This window comes from Zootoca vivipara, chromosome 11 (assembly GCF_965207765.1).
Source record: "Zootoca vivipara chromosome 11, rZooViv2.hap1.1, whole genome shotgun sequence".
In the NCBI taxonomy this organism is placed as follows: Eukaryota; Metazoa; Chordata; class Lepidosauria; order Squamata; family Lacertidae; genus Zootoca; species Zootoca vivipara.
Window position 1 is genome coordinate 35,973,599 of NC_142594.1, and position 21,471 is coordinate 35,995,069.

General features: G+C 44.8%; 1 protein-coding gene across 1 annotated transcript in view; it reads left to right on the plus strand.

The window, feature by feature from the left end:
• Positions 1-4,880: 4,880 nt before the first annotated feature.
• PLXDC2 (plexin domain containing 2) overlaps positions 4,881-21,471 on the plus strand; it is a 234,908-nt gene continuing 218,317 nt past the window's right edge. The window contains exon 1 of the mRNA XM_035130307.3: positions 4,881-6,400. Within this exon, the coding sequence (XP_034986198.2) occupies positions 6,286-6,400 (115 nt within the window). The 5' untranslated portion in view covers positions 4,881-6,285. The remainder of the gene's footprint in view (positions 6,401-21,471) is intronic.

A 21,471-nucleotide genomic window follows, 5' to 3' on the forward strand; every position in this document is an offset into this window, starting at 1 on the left:
GGAAATTCCTTTTTGGTCTATATGCTTTTGAAATGTGAGTTCGAACTTTATTTTTAAAAAAGACTTGAAGAATGCAGCCAGCTTGTTAAAATGGAGTCGAGAAAATAAACTGTGATCATATTCCACCCCATGTGACAAGTTTTGACCTTGACAGGATTGAAGTAAGAATAGAACTATGTCAAGAGGAGACACAACAGCGAGAGTTACAGCAACAATTCCAGATGGTGATGGCAGAATATGACTTCATAGAGGATGAAGCTATTGAAACTGAAGAAGACGAGAGAGAGAATGACAATGATGGAGACTGTGATTTGGAAGGAAAAGAGGAGGATGAGGACTGTGATAATATAACACAAAATGAAGCCCACCAGGAAAAAAATGATGATTTTATTCTACAAAAAGTCGGATGGAGTGCCTCCCCTTCGAGGGGGGCACGATTGGATTTACTGGAACTCCAGAATGCCCACAGGGAAGAAGGAAAAATCAAGCAGAGAAGAGAAGAAGCTCAGGGGTCTGATATGGAGGCCTGGATGGCAAAAGACTGTAAACAGGGGGTGGGATGAAGGGAAAGTGAAGTTGTGATTGTAAGGATGGGTTAATAGGATTATAACTGGACTGCTGACTACGGAACTTGCTGGATTGGTGGGGTGGAGCCGGTACTCGAGGGTGTAAGGTTAGATTGGGAATAGTTATAGTTTTAAAAAGTGAATTGATTCTGGAAAAAGGTGAAAATATGGAGGCCTATAGAGGGGGTAAAAATTAGGCACGGGAAGAAAAAATGGGAGTTTGATTTTTCAGTGATTGGACATTAGGGGAAAATGATCATAGTTAGTTTAAAAGTGGTATAAGGTATAAAGGTGTATTTTATAAAATATGAAACTGTTGAAGATGATAAATAAGGGAGGAAAACCGGGGAAGGGGGGAGGGTGGGGAAGCCCACAAAATATGGTTTAACAATTATGAATTTAACAATTATGATGAATTTTTTTGTCTTTTTTCTTTTTTGTCACTTTTTTCTTCTCTTTTTTCTCTTTTTTTCTTTTTTTATTCCTTTTTTTGGTATGACAATAGATGGTTGGATGGATGACCTCCTGCGTACTGCCCTGGTTTACTGGAGCTTCCTGGTGGCAGGGGGGGCTTCGGGGGCAGGGGAGGGGGAGGAGGACAGAAACCCAATCATAAAATGGACCACTTCTGACTGTTCACCTGCGTGGGATACTTCTGTGGCAGGGGAGGACCCATGGAGGGGGGTGGGAAGAAGGTGGAAAAGGTGTTTATGTATGTACCATCTTTTGTAATTTGTAAAATCAATAAAAATTATGTTTTTTTTAAAAAAAGGAGTGCCTTTCTCCATAGGAACCTATCCAGACCCTGTGACCATCCTCTGAGGCCTTACATTCAGTTCAAAAATTTTAATATTTTTTAAAGTCCTCATAAAAATTCATTAGCATTTTGGTGCAAATTTCTCCTAATACAGTATGCATGTTTGCATGCAGTTTTGCTCAATATGCACATTTTTTTGCAAAGCACTTTCCCAGTTATATAATGCATTTTGGTAAATTATTTTCACTAATATAATGCATTTTTATGCTCACTTTGCCCTCATGTATGTATTTTTCTACACATTACTTTGCATTGTACAAAATATGGAGAAGTGCAAATTTCAAAGGATGACTACGCTTTGGTTCTTGCATTGTTTTGGAGAGTACAGATTAGGTAGCTTCGCCGTTAAATGTGAATTGAATAAAATGCCTCTCCACTCCCTCAACATTTAGGATTTCTTCCTTGGGTTCAGAACCTCCAATTCAGTTTCCATCACCATGCAGACATCTATTCTTATATACCCTGTTTCTCATATTTTAAGACATACCCATAAAATAAGCCATAGCAGGATTTTTAAGCATTCAAGGAATATAAGCCATACCCCGAAAATAAGACATAGTGATAGGCGCAGCAGCAATACCGGCCATGGCAGGAGGAGGAGGAGGAAAAATATAAGACATCCCCTGAAAATAAGCCATAGTGTGTTTTTTTGAGGAAAAAATAAATATAAGACATGTCTTATAATATGAGAAACACGGTAGGATCCCTTCAGACAGATGCTGTCCCCAGGTTTCTCAACGATAACTCAGATGGTATGGTCAGTATTCATATCTGTGTGCACATTTCTTACTTGGGGGCATTGAATGCCAGGGCTCTTAAGGTTTTATATTGTGTATTTCTTGTTCTTGCAAGCTGCCTTGATTGTTTTAATTCATGGAGCCACATCTCTGTGTGTACATTTGAGTCTGGCATATCAGAGGCGTGCTCTGGTTATATTAAATTTTTATTTTTTAGTTTGTTCTCCCCACTCTGCCAATTTAAATCAATTTAAATCCTTTCGGATAAAAATCCAAACCTGTAAACAAAAACCCATCTTGTGTTTCACAGTGAATAACCGGAGAGATCAAGGAACAACAGAGGCTAAGAGTTCTGCTTCAGTGCGCCAGAATGCCAAAGCATGAAAGGGTAAAACAATTAATTATAAGATTGATGCAACTTTAAACATCTTGCTTAGATAAAATCTGATTTGCTGCTTATCCTTCTGGGCTAATGTACGACTGTATTTAGCTGTTACGTTTGAAGCACTGCAGCCCTATTTATATAATTACAATTTGAAAGGTGAATGGTCTTGTTAATTACTAAGGATGATATTCTCAAAAGCATACAAGTGAATAGGATGCCATGGTATTGGTATGCAACAGTGAACTGATGGCTGATTTTTACATTACAGCTAACACATGGGAGTCGTGTATAGCACTGTATAGCAGAGATGCCATGCAGCAGCTGTTGCGTGCAAGAGATGCTCCCTGTTGGATCCCCCTGACAACATAGGCAGGAATACAGATGTGCAATACATCGATTCCACATCTAGTGCAGGAGCGGGGAACCTCTGGCCCACAGGTCAATCTTGCACCACCAGACGGTCCACATTGGATCACCTGTCAATCTTCTGAAGACCAGCCCATAACTTGATGGGTGTGTGTGCCAGGTTTCAACCCTGCTGGGTGCTGCAGAGAGCAGGACTGAACCCTCTGCTCATCTGCTGATGAGCAAATCCTTTTGGGTGCTGTTTTGCCATCATGAAACAGATCCTTGCAGAGTGTGCAATTGAACTCTCTGCTTATAGTTTCTTGCTGGGAACAAACTGCTGAATCACTCTCTTCCTACCCTCAGGGGTCAACTTTGATAGGTGGGCAGCTCCACCTACCTGTCAGTCACCTGGTGTCATCATTATACCATGTTTCTCCGAAAAATAAGACACCGTCTTATATTTATTTTTCCTAAAAAAAAAACACTATGGCTTATTTTTAGGGGATATCTTATTTTTTCCTCCTTCTCCTGCCGTGGCCGGCATTGCTGCTGCACCTATCACTATGGCTTATATTCCTTGAATGCTTAAAAATCCTGCTGCGGCTTATTTTATGGCTATGTCTTATTTTCGGAGGAACAGGGTCGATGGTTAACCGCTGAGGGTCTCTTCATTCTCATCTAGTTACTGTGGTGTGGTTGAATATACCGGCAATTTTAGAGCAGTGTGGCCTGTGCAGATGCAGTGAGTGGTACCCTGGAGGGGCTGCCCAAATGGAGTGTGAGAGGTGGGGAGGGTGGCCTGAATGTTGGCGTCACTCAGGGTGCTGGTAAAGCCCAAAGTCCGCCACTGGTTGAATAACCACATTGAAACATTTCCTATGGCTTCCATGTTGCAGCTCAACCTCAGGAATGAGCCCTGAGGGTCAACTAAGATATCATCAACCAAGTCTGAGGATGACAATTTGGCCCTCTCTGAAGTACTTCTTTGCAAGATATGGTACGGCATGTTACACAAGTAAACACCTGGAGGGTGTGATTAAGACAGGTAGTGAGAGCATTCCAAGAGCGACTTTGGATGCTATTGCACACCTTAAGCTAATGCTGAATACCCAAGAGTGTACAACTGGACTGCTGAATCCTAACTGGGTGTACTGAAAAGATGCTGGATGAGACCCAGACCAATAGTACCTGCAAAAAACAGCAGGGGGGGCGTTATTAAAAGCAGCTTTCCCTTTGAACATTTCTTTGTTCAAAGTGCATCTGACAGCCTAATGACCCACTGGTTCCTTAGGAGTGAGCTTTAATGCAAGGATTTAGATGTTAATCCATGGATCAGATGTGTGTGTGTGTGTTTGTTTGTGTGGATAATCGCATTGTTGGACAGTACTACTTTCTGCCTGTTGGCAGTTGGCCAAGGACCCCCTCCTCTGCCTGAATGAAATGTGCTCCGTGGGAGCGTTGGGACATCAGAACCACGAGTTATAGGCACGTCCCATGGCGAAGCAGGTTTGGAAGGAGGGGGGTGCCTGAGAAAAGCCCTTCAGACTGGGCTGCAAACAGCAGCTCTGTAGCCTGGCCATAGGAAAGGCGGGCGGGCGGGCAGATCCTTTTACAGTACTGTACTGTATTTCCTCCCTCGCAGCTGAGATTCCCCTCTTTCCCGCCACCAGATTGTGAAAAGGCTCGGAATTCAGCCTGAGGAAAACCCAAAGTCCCTACAATTCTAGTTTCCCGCGCGCTTTAAATGGCGATACGAGCCCCACGGCAGGCAGGCATAGCTGGGACGGGGGTTTCCTGGGGACACTGCAGCTCCTCGAAAGGCTTCTCTCGGCTGCGCCCAATCCTCCTCGGATAGGATTTCCCCTCCGGTCCCAGGCGCTTGTTTTGGGGAGCCCTCCGGCTGCTCCCTCTCGCGCCGCGCAGGAGCGATGCCTCTCTCTCTCCCCCTCCGCGCAGGCTGAGGGAGGGAGGGAGGGAGGGGCGCATGTGACCCGTCTCTGCTGGGAGACCAAACCCAGCGAGGCAGAGTCGCGCGGAGGCGCCCATCGGCTGCCAGGCAGCGCTGCCGGCTGCGAGGAGGAGCGCGAGGCAGCAGCAGGAGGCGCGGCGGCGGCGGCGAGCTCTCTCTAGTTCCACCAGCCCGGCCTTTCCCTGCTCCTGCTGGTCTCTCGTCTTCCTCCGGGGAAGAGCATCGGCCGGGGCAGCTGGCTTCCGGCAGAGGAAGGAGGAGGGGGAGCGGGGCTGCTGCGGCGGCTGCTGCGCCTTGATCGAGGCGAGCCCCATTGCCCAAGTGCGAGGCACCGGGTGCCTGGCGAAAGGGAAGCGAGCGAGCGCGCCGCTCCCGCCTCCCCCGGCGGCCAAGCAGCCAAACTATTTCGCATCCAGCATCTGCCCGGGCGTTGCTTCGCCCTCTCCCTCGTGAGCAGCGAGCGAGAAATCACCTCGGCGTGGCTCCGACCAAGTTCCATCTCGGCGGGCGCTTCGGAGGCGCTTTCTTCCAGCCCCTTCGCCCGCCCTTACCCTTTCTTTGGCTTTGTTTTTAATTGGACAGCCGACGAGCCTCCTCTTTTTTTTTTTTAAAAAAAAGACTCAAGACTAATCTCAAGCAATCGCCTTAAGTCAATTGCGGGGAGGGAGTGGGGGGGAATCGACTGGACCCGGCCTCCTTCAGGCTCCTCGGAGAGCCACCCTCGTCCCCGCTCCATCCCGTCCTCACGCAGGAAGAGCGAGAGGGCTTGTTTTGTCTCCGAAATCATTTTAAGACTCTGCCCCCTGGATTTCTCCACTGGATCGCTCGGCGGGGAGTCACGGCTTGGAGGAGTTTGTGAGGGAGGGAGGTGGAGGAGGGTCTGCGAGGAGAACGCATGTGTGGTGGGGACACTCCCAGAGAAAGGGCTCTGGTTTTGTTTTGTTTTGTTTTGGGAAAGGATCGCCGTCGGCTCTGAAGCCGGCCGCCCCTCCTCCCTTTGAGATCGGTTCAGGGTTAGCGAGTTACTTGGTGGGGATCACACACACGCACGCGCGCGCTTTTCGGCGACTTTGGTACTTAGTGGTCGGCTCTGATTTCGGTTTCGCTTGTTCACACACCCGCCCGCGGGGAAACGCACTCACGCCCTTTGACACCCTTCTTTCCTCGTTATTATGCCGTTGGACTAAGATCGCCTTTTGGCTTCGCAGGCTGGAAAAACAAAAAGGCGGCGGTGGCGACAGTCGGGATACGTCGGCGCCTCTCCTGCCCGGCTCAATGAAATCGGATCGGAATAAAAAGTGACTTTCCTCCACCCCGGATTTAAAGGGAAGGAAGGGGGAGGGAGGCGCGCGAATCTTTCCTCCTGAGCGCTGCTGCTGCTGCTGCTTTTTTTCGCTCCCCGAAGCTGCGCACCGAGAGTCCAGCGGGAGGCGGACCAGCGAGCGCGCAGCCCGCGAGGCGCTATGGCGAAGCTGGGGGGAGCCCAGGTGGCGGCGGCGGCGGGAGTGCTGTTACTTTTGCAGTGCTTGGCGGACAGGCTCCAGCTCATCGGCGCCCTGAAGTCGAAGCAGAGTAACGGTAAGGAAGGGAGAGGAGGCTGGCCTGGACGGTGTGGGGGCTCGTGTGTGTGCACGCGCGCGCGCGCTGGTGGGCAGAGTTAAGCAAAGTGGCAAAGTTCATCGTCGCGCTTGAAGTTTTGCACGGACGACCACCGCAACACTGGGGGGCTGGCTCTTCCTCATCCAGGCGAAGTGATAACTGTAGATTTGCCAGGACTAAGTAGGGTTAAATATCTTTGGCGTGAGAGGATCGCGCCTTACTGAGGAGATGACCCATCTCTCTGAGCCCTGAGGTTTAGTTTTATGCTAGGTGGAGGCTTTGAAGCATGTGCAGAGTTTCTTTTTCTTGCCCTGGGGGACTGCAACCAGTTTCCACCTGTAGGGCCAAAATCCACCCCCCCCCCAAAAAAAATTGTTTCTGGAACAAATGATGTTCCAGGCCTGACTGAGAGTCTGACTAATTGACATCCATTATCATCAGTTGGCAGGTCGTCAGATTCTTAATCCCACGGTTGTGGGTTTGAACCCCACCTTGGATTATTAGATAACCTTCGTGGTCCCTTTCAACTTGATGATGCTATGATTCTATCATAGCCCTTCCCAGCTGGCACGGTGTGTTTGGATTCAGCTGGATCAATTCACTACACTTGCCACTGTTTGCACAGCATAGCGTACCTTGCTTGTTGCTCCTCCTCCTGGCCCATGCTTGCCTGAATGATGGAATTTAGTATTGTCCCCCAAGGGTGTAATGTGGAGGGCAGACGAGGGTTTGTGTGTCAAGAATCCTTCCCTTAGGTGAGGGATGTGGGATGGTAAGGTCTTCAGGGCACCTTCTCTGGGTGATTTTAATGATGTGTTCCTCCAAATGATCTGGTTCCTCCAAACTCTTATGAAAAAGCTGTTTGCCATGCCCACTGAAAACGTCATGGCTGGAGCAACTTCTGCCACTGTTCTGGAATGAGGTGAGACATAGACACCTGTTGAATTCCTGTCTGCTTGAGGAGTTCTTAGGCACATAGCTCGGGGGCAGCTGCTGGCAGACTTTGCCATGAGGTGAAGGAAAATCTCAACAGACTCCAAAGAGGAGTACAGAATCTTGAGTACAGAATCTTGAGTGGATTCCACCTGTTTCTGAGGGAGCAGGTAACCTGTCCTGGCTGCAGACCTTTGCTTCCTGTTTCAGCAGAAAGTGCCTTGGCATCTTCACCTGTAAACCAGCCTGCCTATCCAGAATGGGCAATCCGACCTATCCTTGTGAATGGGGTTGCTGAATACTGTGTGCCTCTAATCTATTTATGAAAGTAGAAGTTTAGCTGATGAAGTTTTGCCCACCTTGTGTGCTTGGGGAAGCCACATTCATTCTGTCCTCTCCTTGCCATACAGCTACTACAGGCACATGGAAACCTTGCCAGAAAAAAATATATATATATCCTTGCATCAAGAATGTAGAATGTGAAGTGTTAACATTTGTGCACTTAAAAAGCAGCTTTACCATTTCATTGGGACTCTCCCATCTCCATCTCCATATGTAATAAAAACAGAGGCACCAGTGGTGCTTTGCCTTCTTTTATCTGTGCATTGGATGGTGGGGGAGAGTGGATTCCAGAACCTCTGTTTTTCCCTCCTCTATTAAGCCCCACACTTTTATTTAAGTGCTAATCTGTTCTTTTCTGCCCTTCTTTATGTGAGAAGATGGTTCATGCTCAAAGCAGCAGCTAGCATCTATTCCTTCTGTTCTGTTTCCTGTTCTTACAAGGGTGCAAACAAAAAAATTATTGACTGGTGTGAATATGTAATGGTGGTGGTGTTGCTTTTCCTTAAGGAGTGAACCCAGGTTTCACATTCTTCTCAGATATAGCAATATTGTTTCCTGTCCTTTCATTTCCTGCTGTTAAGATGGTAGGGAAATGGGGGGGGGGGAGGAAAGAGGTCTGCAAGAGGGCTAGATCAAAGGCTTTGTGCTATTAAGGTTTGTTCACGCAGTTGGGGGAGGTGGTGTGCATTCTATGGCATAATGCCACCCCACCCCCTATTTTCCACAAATCCATTGCATGTTTGCTCAGCAGCAAATCTCACTGAGTTCAGTGGGACTTACTCTGAAGTGTTTGTAGGTTTGTAGCATTAGTCTGTCACGGGGGGGGGGGGAGCAGCAAAGGGGATTGTGGCATATTGAAAGCTAAGAATTTATGGTGGCATAAGTTTTTGTGGAGTTGCACTCACTGTTAGATGTGTTTGGCAGGTTGCACCTACCGTGTTTCCCCTTTTTTAAGACACCGTCTTATAACTTTTTTCCCTCAAAAAAACACACAGTGGCTTATTTTCAGGGGGTGTCTTTTTTTTAAAAAAGTGCTGGTACAACTGGGACCCACTGGCTCAGGACGCTCAGTGCTCTCTTCTGCGTGCTGCTGGGCGCGTTGTTGGCGCTGCCAGTTCTGAGCGCCTGCAGGGTGGGGTGGAGGTGGCAGTGCTTTAAACCCCCAACCCTGTAGAAAGCAATGGAAGTTATGGACCGTAACAATCCTTAAGAGGCGCAGGTCTTAAAAAACCCCTGGTATCACCCTTGAAGCACAGCCTTCCAAAGTCAGGGGGGAAGAGGTCTGTTTAGACAAAGGAAAGGATCGGGGGTGATTCTGCGCCCTGGGACCCACAGAACTACTTTAAAAATCCCAACCTGGGGGGGGGGTCAAATAGTGAAGCCCCATAGCCCTGTAGCAACAGAAGGCACATTCTGAAGCACCCGAACTGTTCGGTTCCATAAAAAATCCAGGAATTGTAAAATTAACAACAATAATGGGGGGGCACTCTATCCAAAGAGTTAATAAGGAATGGGAAAGTGTTGAGTTATATATGGAAAAATATGGAAAGGAAAGTTAGTTAAAGATAAAAAATAAATAATTATCGCAAGGGAAAAAATAACATCATAAAGGGTAATAATATTAAATATAAAATAGACAACACAACAGAAAAAGCAAGTATATGACTAAATGAGATCGCACAGGAGTGAGGGAAGTGGGGAGAGAGGGAGGGGGGGTAAGGAAAGGAAGGAGGCAATGGTTGGAGGAGGGTATAGGGGGATGAATTAAAGGAAAATTAAGACTGAGAAGCGCATGGTTTTTGTTTTTTAAAGATGCAAAGGCTTGCAATCAGCCAAAGTATAGAGCCCAACTTCCAGGAGACTGCGATCTACTTGCGGATTTATAAACTGGAGGTGATCTACCCCCGTTTTATTGGTGTTCAGGTCAGAGTTGTTTTTAGAGAGAGGAAATATCCCATTTTTGAGGTTAAAGTAAAAGTTCCTGACCTTTTTTTTTATAATGAGGAAATGCTGCTAAAACTCCGTTCTTCATTCCACGAAGGGGAGAGGGGGCGGGGCCGGGTGCTCAAAGACAAAAGAAATAGAAAAGGAGATAGCGATCAAATGCAGCCTCCTGGGGATCGATGCAGCCGCCGGGAGAGGCAGGGGCTGCAGCCGAGTGCTGCTTCGCAAACAAACGGGGGAAAGTGCTTAGAACCCAGAGAATCCAGCTGAAAAACACGAAGCAGCAACAGCAATTGCACACACACAATCCCAAGCCAGCACAGTAACCAAGTCCCAAAAGCAAGAAAGGACTCAGCAAACACTGCTGCGGCCGGCGTTGCTGCTGCTGACTCGGGGAGCTCAGTGCTCTCTTCCACACAGCACCTATCACTATGGCTTATTTTCGGGGTACGGTTTATATTTCTCAAATGCTAAGAAATGCTGCTATGGCTTATTTTATGACTACGCCTTAAAAAGGGGGAAACACGGTATGAGTGTGTGCACACACACACACCAGTGTACAGAGAGGGAAAGCACCGTAGAAGCAAAAGGGCATGAAATCCAAAAACTCCAGAAGGCCTGTGGCATATCAGAATAGTGACTATTCATAGCAAGCCTGGGTTTTGGTCAAGACCTGAATGAGAATAGAATCAACTTTTCCAATAAGGTCTTTCCCCACCATATTGCACTGGGGCCTCCAGTTGGAAGGATTTTGAGGAGGGATGGAGAATGGTGAGTTTTCTCAACATTGCTGCTTCGGATTTCAAACGTGGGTCCATTTATCTGTAGAGACTGAACGGTTCATCCTGTGTAGACACCAGAAGGCTGTCGCTGTTGATGAGTGATGTTGTGTGCAATGTTGGAGGGTGTCCAAGTGAGTGAGCTCCTGGTGGTATGGCGGATGCTGTTGCTGCTATAATTATGTGGCCTTTTTATGTGGCATCTGTTAACATTGACAGCTAGGTGCTCAGGTTGTTTTACCTTAAGAAGAATCATTATACATAGTTGTTACACTGTGTCATCCTAACCTACACAGAGTGCATACTGAACCTTATAATCAGGCCAAACTGTGAGAGTGTACATATCCTATTCATTTACCTAAGGCTAATATGAAATAACCACCGTATCTCGATTGTACACAATTATTAGCGCTGTTTAAGAGTTGCACAGCACAGCAGCCGTAAGTGGGGCTGAGGGGAATCAATCTTGGTTGTGAGTACCGTGTTTCTCATATTATAAGACATGTCTTATATTTATTTTTTCCTCAAAAACACACTATGGCTTATTTTCAAGGGATGTCTTATTTTTTTCCTCCTCCTCCTGCCGCAGCCGGCATTGCTGCTGCGCCTATCACTATGTCTTATTTTCGGGGTATGGCTTATATTCCTTGAATGCTTAAAAATCCTGCTATGGCTTATTTTATGGGTATGTCTTAAAATATGAGAAACAGGGTACAAAGCAGTGATTAAAGCGTATTAGGGCTTACATAATTTTAAAGTGCTTCTGAATATCAGCTTTCCATCAGATTGTCTTAAAGAAGAATCCCTCTTTGCTCCTTAAGAGTGTTTGCCTTCTGCAAGCTAATATTTGCCCAAAGACAGCTGGCTAAGGGGCCAGAGGATGGTCTGTGGGCACATGAGGATGCTTTCACATTGTTAAAACTAAGCTGGTCTCAGCCAGGTCAATATCTGAATGGGGGTTGCCAGGGAGCCTCATGAACTTACACACACACACACACACACACACACACACACACACGGTCTCCTGCAGATGCCATCTTTTCAGGAAGTCTGTTAACCATCACATTGGAAGTCGGTTAAACATGTTTTAGTGTGGCAGGACCTAACCATAGGCACTCTCTCCTGTTGAAGACCTTCCACTTCCAAGCATAGCTGCCAAGTTTTCCCTTTTCTCACGAGGAAGCCTATTCAGCATAAGGGAATTTCCCTTAAAAAAAGGGATAACTTGGCAGCTATGCTTCCAATAAGTCTTTGAAGTGGAGAATTGCATCTCACTCTTTATTTGTATTGGCTTAGAAATTATATTTATGTTTGATTATTGATACTTTATGGGAAGAGATTCATAAATGAAAATTTAAAAACACATGAATACCTATGAAGGATGGTTGCCATTGATATTTCCAGTACGGAGGTTACAGAGGCTGGAGGTTAGTGAGCTGGGCAAGGCCACCTGGTAAATCCATTTCCTGGGATTTAAAGCCATCTCTCCTCTGACCAGTGTCTTGCCACTTGTGGCATCGTCTATGTGTCTTTCACTGTAATCTCTTTCCCTTCCAACGCCACACTGAGTTCACATCAGAAAACCTCTCTCTGTTGGAGAGCAGTTTGAAGAGCAGCTGCCAGTCAGAGTAGATACCACTAGGCTATATGGACAGATAGTCTGACATGTATAAGGCAGCTGCCTTTAAAATCAGAGCATTTGGCTGGAAGGCCACAGAGAATAAGGAATCAACACATGTGTCTCCCTGTGTCAGATTCCTTCATCACAGTCTTTCCTGTTACTGCCCCTTTAACAAATTAATATCAGACAAAGCTCTGGGAACTAACGATATGTAAGATATAACCAGGCAAGAATTCCCATTTGCTAGGTGAGTAGATGCTATGGAGTAATTGACACCTGTAAAAAGCAGACTAATGAGCCTGAAAAACCTTGGTGGCCCTGTGCCAGATTTGGCAGCCCAAAGATACCTTAGGAGGCCTAGGGGAGGGAGAAAGAGGTTGACAGGTAAACTTGGGAATTGCTAAATGACAAGTCACTATGCTGAGTGCTAATATACTAGGCGAGGCTAAGGAGAAAATGTAGAAGTCACATCCTTGCTGTCTTTATGAAGATATGATAATATGATGAACTGAAGTGGGTGGTGATGATCATTAAGTGAGAGTTTTAGCACTTAATGGGGCATCTGTGGCAGCATCTATGATGGTACAGATTTTATTGGACTCCAGCTCCCATCAGCCCCAGCCAGCATGACTAATGGTCAGGGATGATGGAAACTGGAGTCCAACAACATATGGAGAATCACAGGTTTCCCATCCCAGCTTCAGCACTTGATAACTTAATAATGCTTTTCCTATGGTGGCTGATCAGTGATTATAACCAATCAATCAGTTTAAGAGAACACAGTTATTCTGCATCAGATATGGTCATTTAGCTCTTATAATTGTAAATGTAATAAGCTTAATAATATCTACCACCATAGCGGCACAGACTGACTTACTAATACCACTGATACTTATTCATTTAAGCGCTATTGATTTCTTCATACTGTGGGCCTTAATAGGTTAAGTAAAAAATATTTAAGCAGCAAAGGTTTAGACTGCTTCTTGATTGCCTATCAGGATGGAGCCGCTATTCCCACAGAAATCAATGTCAAATCTTGCATTTTCTCCAGCAGTGCAGGATTGTCTCTCTAGATCCCAGCAACTCCAAATGTTGTGCCAGCCAGCATATCACTGCACAATGTAACATTGCGATTCAATAACACCTGAACAGCAGGGCCATATGCCAGGAGCAAGGCTTTACAAATAGTGGGTTCTGCCTTCCACAGAAGCACATGGGTTTTTCCATCCGGAAAAATGTAATCTTAAGGGTGGCATGCACATTTATACAGTACCTGCATGTTCACCAAGGAATGAATGGGGGAAAGCCACAGTGGTAAGGTACATGCTTTACATGCAAGTGGTCCCAGGTTCAGTTGCTAATATTTTTGGTTAAAAGGGTACCCAGGATGCAGAGCCTCTGTTTGTGGCTTTAGATCAGTGATAACCAATGTGATATATTTCAGATGTTGCTGGACTACAATTCTGATCTTTGACCCTGTTGCCTGGGATTGATGGGAGTTGGTCCCACAACAACTGGAGAGCACCACATTGCTTCTGAGAAAATCTGGCAGGGGTAGCCAACACCGTGACCTCCAGGTGTTGTTGGACTCTAGCTCCCATCAACCCTAGCCAGCATGTCCAATGGTCAGGGATGATGGGAATTGTAGTCCAACATACTCCTGAAGTAGGCAGTACTGGGTCAGACAGGCCAATGACTTGCATAAGGCATGTTCATATGTTCAATATTCAGTTCCCCATTAATTTACTTTTAGTTTGAAATGTGTACGCTGGCCACAATCCAGCTTAGCATAAGCCCATTAAAATGAATGGGGGGGCATTATAAACACAGACTAATCTCTCAAATCTATATATCCTGTTTTTTGACCCTTCCCCCATGCCATTTTGGATATTATTTGGGCTGTTTTCATGTGGCTGTAGATTTGTGAAGAAGGCGTCAACAGCATGCAGCATTCAAATTTGGTTTGGAAAACAGAAGCTTTGTAATTGCGCCAGGAACAATTGAAAGAAATTGGGGGTGGGGGTGGAGTCGTGATGGTACCGTAGAAGCAAGCTGACTGGATGCTGCCAGGCTCTCTAGTAAAATCCTGTAAATTGCAGGGTCAGGACTCTGGCTTCGGTTGGTTGAGATTAACACTCTCCAAACCATGGGGTATGTTGCTCTGATATCACACAATTTTATGCCTGAAATGTCAGAGAGTCTGTGGAGGTTTTGTGACACCAGAGCAACATAAGCCCCCCCCCTCCCCCCGCAATTTCCTTACTTTGTTTGTGACTGCATTTCCACGTAACACTAAAGTGAGGTTGCACACTATGTGGGCAACGCACAAGGAACCCAAGCAGTGAGTCCGGATGGTGTGCTTCTTCTCCGGTGGAGATTAGGCATGCTGAGTTTTAGTGTTGTATGATCCAGAGGTCCTGGCTTGCAATGGATTCCGGTTAGTTAAAGAAGTTGTCCAGGATTCTTTGTTCATGTGAAACAGGTCATCATTCTTTGAAACAGGAGGGGAAGTGTGCGAGCCCAACACTTTGGCTGGGGTTGCTATAGCTTGTCCATGTAGCACAAAACTATGGATCTGTGTTACATGATCATTGCTGCTAGCGATTTTGAATAGAATCATAGAATTGCAGAGTTGTAAGGAACCCCAATAATTATCTAGTCCAACCCCCTGCAATGCAGGAATCTCGACACATGGGTCCCCCTTTCAATTTGAAACCCTACTGAACCCTGCTCAGTTTTGCAAATATGCTAACAGTGAGGGACAATGGTTAAGCACCCTCTTTCACCTCTGCACTCTGCTTTAAATCCCACTCCTCTCAAATCACCTGAATAACCCCCCTCAAAAAAAAAAATCGGGGCATTTTTATATGCACTAGTATTTAAAAATGGCAGGAGCTGGGACCCAGGTGGCGCTGTGGGCTAAACCACTGAGCCTAGGGTTTGCTGATCAGAAGGTCGGCGGTTCGAATCCCTGTGACGGGGTGAGCTCCCGTTGCTCAGTCCCAGCTCCTGCCAACCTAGCAGTTCGAAAGCACATCAAAATGCAAGTAGATAAATAGGAACCGCTATAGCGGGAAGGTAAACGGCGTTTCCATGTGCTGCTCTGGTTTGCCAGAAGCGGCTTTGTCATGCTGGCCACATGACCTGGAAGCTATACGCCGGCTCCCTCGGCCAATAATGCGAGATGAGCGCGTAACCCCAGAGTCAGTCACGACTGGACCTCATGGTCAGGGGTCCCTTTACCTTTACCATATATCATATAGTTTGCTCCTTATATAACTGTGCCATGGTTTTCTGTAGTTTTTCTTCTTCAGAGAGACAGAATTTGTTCTTCTTCAGCTTTTGCTGTTATTAGCCTTTCTGTGTTGTGTTTGTAACACAAAATGAATCTTCCTTGTAGATCAAGCTGTGAACTGTTACCATTATTAACCAGGATCTGGTTGTGAAAACTGTGTGAATAAATTTAGCCTGCTAACATTTGCCCACTAGAGGGCAGAACTGCTGCCTTTGCTGCAGTTTCAGGAGGCATAAGTAGTCTCTCAAGCCACTTTGCGATCCCCTCTGTGCACTTGAGCATTATTAGCCTGCTTTGCCAAGCTATTCAATTTATAAGATTTTCCATGTTAAGGTTTATCATGGATGCTTTTTGCCTTGGCAGCTGCAGGAACTGGGAGAGGTGGAAGTTGGGCCACCAAAAGGTTTCGCTTTACCTGCTTTGCACCAGCGAGACTAAACGCTGAGCAATTTAAACTGGATGAAGTGTTTGTTTGGAAGCGAAGCCAGCAATTTAGACTCCCAGTTGTTCTGAGGACTTAGGAAAAATGCTGAAGTTTTTCCAGAAAGAGAGCTTTTAAGAATGCTCTAGTTTCCACATTTGTGCACTGCCTTAACAAACCACATATGTGCCTGGGTGTGAACCATATATCGTGCACTCCCCACCCCCAATACTGAGGTTTATATCTATTAAAGCTACAGGTTTACAATTTTAATTAAATAAGAAAAGTCACAGTCCATGGTGCCTGGTAACATTTTGACTTAGTAGGGCTGCAACTTTTTCCTCGCTGCTGTTTTTATCACAAGAAGATATGTACATTACTTATTTAGGAATGGGTGTCATTATGCATGTGCAGAGTACTAATGTTTCTTCACCAAAGAAAGCCAATTATTTTCTATACATCTATGGACAAGGGAAGAGCTCCCATGTAAGAGGGCCTAACCATGACTTTCTGACAAGATTGACTTTGTACCTCTTGTTTAGCAATTAAGCAATACCACATGACATCTGGTTTTGAATTCTAGTGTTGATTATTACACCTTTGTGTCCACTGTCAACAAAACAAAACCAAACCAAAACAAAACAAAACAACCCACCACACGGAAACTTTTAAAATGTGACAAATATTTGCTTCCAGTTCCATGCAGTTTCCCTCCACTTCATTGTCCAAAACACTTCCCCCTCTAAATTAAAGGAGCAAAGTATTCCAACCAACAGACAAAAATGATTATTTCTTTTGATCCAGGGCACATCAGCATCACTCTGTTTTGAAAATGTGAAGTAATAGCCGCTGTTTATCTGCAGGCTACACCATTACAATCAGCCTCTTATTGCTGAGGTCAGGAAGGATATCTTCCAGGTTTGGGGAAGGATATGGAGTCAGTCAATATGATATCCAGGCAGGCATAGAGCCCAAAAAAGTTCATTTTAGAAATTCACTGACAAGCTCACAAACAAGCATGCAGGAAATAATAGCAACAACATTTCCCTTCATCTTGCATCTTGCACTCACTCTCTCTCTCTCTCTTCCCCCCTTTGCCCCGCCACAAAACAAATACTAAATTAAATGAAAAAAGCTCCTCAAACAGAAACACTCCCTTAAACGCACAGTGCCTTGGAACATAACCCCTGCATAAATGGAAACACTCCACTTCCCCCCTGCTCTGCCCTGTTCTGCTTCACCCTGCCCCTATTCCACCCTTTTAGGGACAGCTTTTATAAAGTTTCCAGGTCACTTACAATGTGTGTGTGTGTGTGTGTGTGTGTGTGTGTGTGATCGCTTACGTATTGGTCACACCTAAAATGGGGGTTGCCTATATGTCATTAATCTTTTTTTAAAAAAAAAAACCTAAATAAATGTGAAACTTCACTTTGAATGTGTGAGATTCATGCCATTATATTGATTTTAACTACACTCAATCAGTGGCCGCCATTCTTGTATTCCAGACCTTGTGCCTGCTGCTCTTGTCACCATAGATAAGCTACTGTGTGTGTGTGTTTCGTTCCAAAAACAATGGAAGGTAGCCAATTGTTTTGTCTCAATAATGTATGCTAGAACTGTGCTATAATTTATAGGCGCTAAAATCAGAATGGTTCCAAGAAAGGCTGTTTTGACAGTGAGCAGAATAATTCAGCCATAAGATAACTGCTAGACAGATTTTAATAATTCCACTGTAGGCATTCCTTACTTGGCTGTGTAGACTCATGTCATTGGAGCTGAAGATGATGTTTGCTGTTTTGAAACTGATGAACAGAAGTCAAAGAAAGGAAGGATTTAGTGGCACAATCCCAGACGTGCCTACTCAAAAATAAGTCTCAGTTGGGTTTATTCCCAGGAAACAGTATAGGATTGTACCAAAGCATAGGAATCCAATGTTTACATGAACCAATTTTATTTTTACGTTAGAACTGTAGGGATTGGACTTTATTTTGGGAAGGTGTATGCTGTAAAAAATATGTGCAGTTTATAATATAAAGCAGGGATGTGGCCAGCTTCTGCATTTTCTGAGTCACTCTACTCCAGGCAAGTGAACTGGAGGTTGGGGCAGAAGTGTATCGTGCCAAATACACTCAGCCCATCATGGATAGCTGTGCTCCTTAATACAGCTGCTGCCATTCAGTATTTAGGGTTTCCCAGCAATAGAGCTCAGAGACACAGTGGCTACATTCACACATGACGCAAAACCATGGTTTAGTGTTACAAGGATGACGCTGTGTCTGAGCCCTGGGCTCATGTATTTCCTCATCTTCTCCAGTGCATCTGTGAAGAGACTGAAATTCTCCACTTCTGTTTTTGCTTAACCAGCTTAGTGTTAAGTCTAAAACAAGCTAGCTTCATAAACCAGTTTTTGAAGTTGCCTTGTTTTAGAGTAAACCATAGTTAAGACTTATCACAGTTTGGCCAGACATGCTTAGCTATGGTTAGTCAAAACAGAAGTAAAAGCTTCTGGAAGCTCATGAGCCTTAAGGTCTGTATAGGCTTGTAATTCTAAAGAATGATTTAGCATTATGTGCATGTGGAGTTACTGTATCTGAATATATATGCTCTATAGCTGTGAAACCCTGAAAACTGAATGGTTGCATTTGTGATGAGCTAAGTTTATTTGGAAAGATGTGTCTCTGGTCCTAGAGGTCTCTGCTCTGTCTGGAGAACAGAGTGATCAACAGAATGCAGCCAGTGCTACATATTTTGTATATACTGTATTTGTTGCATACACAATTCAAAAGAAGTGTAACATTATAGCGTGGAAATACTGTATCTGTTTCTAACAACTTCAATTTCCCTCTCCTTTTCCTTATGAACAAAACTGGACACATATTTTTACCATACCTGCATTAAAATTTGATAGACCTGCTAGAGGCTGTATAAAAATTATCCAGAACTCAGATCTGGATAGGATCCATGCTATGTCAGTTTCTCGTATATAGTAAGACCCCCTCATTTTGTTGTGTTGCCTTTTCAGGTGATGCATTATTTTTTGTAAACGAAATATGGTTGCTATGGTTTAATTTCAGCTGGTACTGATACAGATCTTATATTTTATATCTTTAGGTAAAGGTAAAGGGACCCCTGACCATTAGGTCCAGTCGTGACCGATTCTGGGGTTGCGGCGCTCATCTTGCATTTTTGGCCGAGGGAGCCAGCATGACAAAGCTGCTTCTGGCAAACCAGAGCAGCACACAGAAACGCCGTTTTACCTTCCCGCTGTAGTGGTACCTATTTATCTACCGTACTTGCACTTTGACGTGCTTTCAAACTGCTAGGTTGGCAGGAGCTGGGACCGAGCAACAGGAGCTCACCCCATCGCAGGTATTTGAACCGCCGACCTTCTGATTGCCAAGCCCTAGGCTCTGTGGTTTAACCCACAGTGCCACCTGCGTCCCTATTTTATCTTTTTTTGTGTGTGTAATACACATACACATGAGAAACACCGACATATTTCTGCAATAGTAATCCCACTTTTTGAAAGCAGTCTTTTAAGTTTGTGGGTAGCAATTTTTTTAAAACCTGAAAGCATTTTTTTTTAACCTGAAAGCTTTTCTAATGTGTTGGTGCTTAGGAATCTGAACATCATTTTATGCCTAGAAAGCCAATTATCAGTGAAAAAGGAATATTTTAGTTTGGGTTGAGCAATCACTGTTTTTGATTGCAGCCTGGATGACAATAATCTGACAGGAGCGTTCACACAACACACAATATTTGTACTGCTGCTCATTCAGTTTATATGTAACTTAAATCTGAGCACATAGGTTTCCTCCATTTGGTAATAATAATAATAATAATAATAATAATAATAATAATAATAATAATATTTATTATTTATACCCCGCCCATCTGGGCTTCCCCTGCTACTCTGGACGGCTTCCAACAAAGATTAAAATACATCAAATACCACAGATTAAAAACTTCCCTAAACAGGGCTGCCTTTAGGTATTTTCTAAATGTCAGGTAGTTGTTTATCTCTCTGACCTCTCAGTATGGCAGCTTGGATGCTAATGAAATCCTCTAGTATATAGGTATGTAGTTGCCCGGACATCTGTTCCTTTGTTTCCAAGTAGCCCATTGCCATGAAACCCTTGCTAATTACTGCTTATATCCTTTACTTATAATTGATCACAGCGCAGTACAGGATTCAGTTCACCGATTTCTCAGATCGATAGTATTCTGCTGCCACCTTTATTTTATTCCCCCCTGTAAAAAATAATAATTTTTGTTTGTTTGTAACTCTATTGTAAAATTTATGGTTGAAGCTTTACAGTTTGTTTACGAGGCTATCAGTCATGCAGATCTTGAATGCACAAGCTGACATGTGGAGCTCTCTTCAGTTCTGCCATACCACAGTCGGGAAATGGCGATTAGGCCGATAATTGTGGCGTCTGTTAACATACAGGAGTTTCAAATTAAGCTGGGCTTGATTCTTGATAGGGTCAAGGTGTTAGCCGTTGAAATACGTGTGTGTGTGTGTTCCATGCTTGAATCAAGTATTTGTTGATACTTAATAGCCTGGAACCTCTTTGAGGGCAGCTCTGTTGTATTGCTGGCCCATCCCTTGACTTGTTTGCACTGTCAGGGCATTATGCTTGGCATCACAAGTGGGGAGAGTGCTGTTTGCATTCTAAGTCTGCTTGAGGCATCCCCCAGGCATCCGATTGGCCACTGTGAGAACAGGATCCTGAACTAGATAGGCCTTTGGCTCTTAAGCTTTTAAATGAAAGACAGCAATAACTTAGAAGCAGACCTGGGATAGGGGCAGTCAGGTATACTTGTCCCAGTCCTCGGAGGGCTAAGCCAGGAGGCTGCTGGACTTACACTGTCATGCCAAGAGTTTATAACTTTATTTTAACAAGACTTCCACCCCAGGCCTCAGACAAGCTCTGGATGGGCCTGCTTAGAAGAGAACTGTTTTCATAAGGGATTTTTTTGGGGGGAAGCCATTAATAATATCCCCTTGTCAGATTGATGTTAAAGCATCCCTGCATTACGAAGCACCTTTAATACTGCTGAAGGCAACATGACTGCTTGTGAAGAGCTTTTCAAAACACTTGTTGGTTTTCATTTTATTTTTCCTTTGTTGCTGCTCCATACAAATAAGTTTGTCACAAGATGAGAGGAGTGAACAGCTCGTCTCTTTCTAAGCGGCAAAGCCTGGATTTCCTGACACATTTCTTATTCAAGCTTGCTGCTTACCGGTAGTTAATGTGGGATCCATTAGGGAACTAAATTAAGAGAGCAGGCTGCCAGATTGCAGCTGCCATAAACATAATAGATTAATAGTTTGTTTGCAGTTCAAAAATTTATGGACTGGAAGCCCAGCATCCGACTTACTGTAGTATACAGCCTGACCTCAGTCCCAGGGCAATATATTACTAGCTCAGACTCAGATATTCAGTGGCTGTGTTCAGGTGATTGTGGATTGGCAGAACAAGTTGAGAGGTGAATAAGACAACATTTGCACCGTACATTTAAGGCACTTTAACAGTCAAGGTCCCTCAAATTCTTGTGGGAGCTGTAGTTGTTAAGGGTGATCAGAGCTGGTAAAGGTAAAGGGACCCCTGACCATTAGGTCCAGTCGTGACCGACTCTGGGGTTGCGGTGCTCCTTTCACTTTATTGGCCGAGGGAGCCGGCGTACAGCTTCCAGGTCATGTAGCCAGCA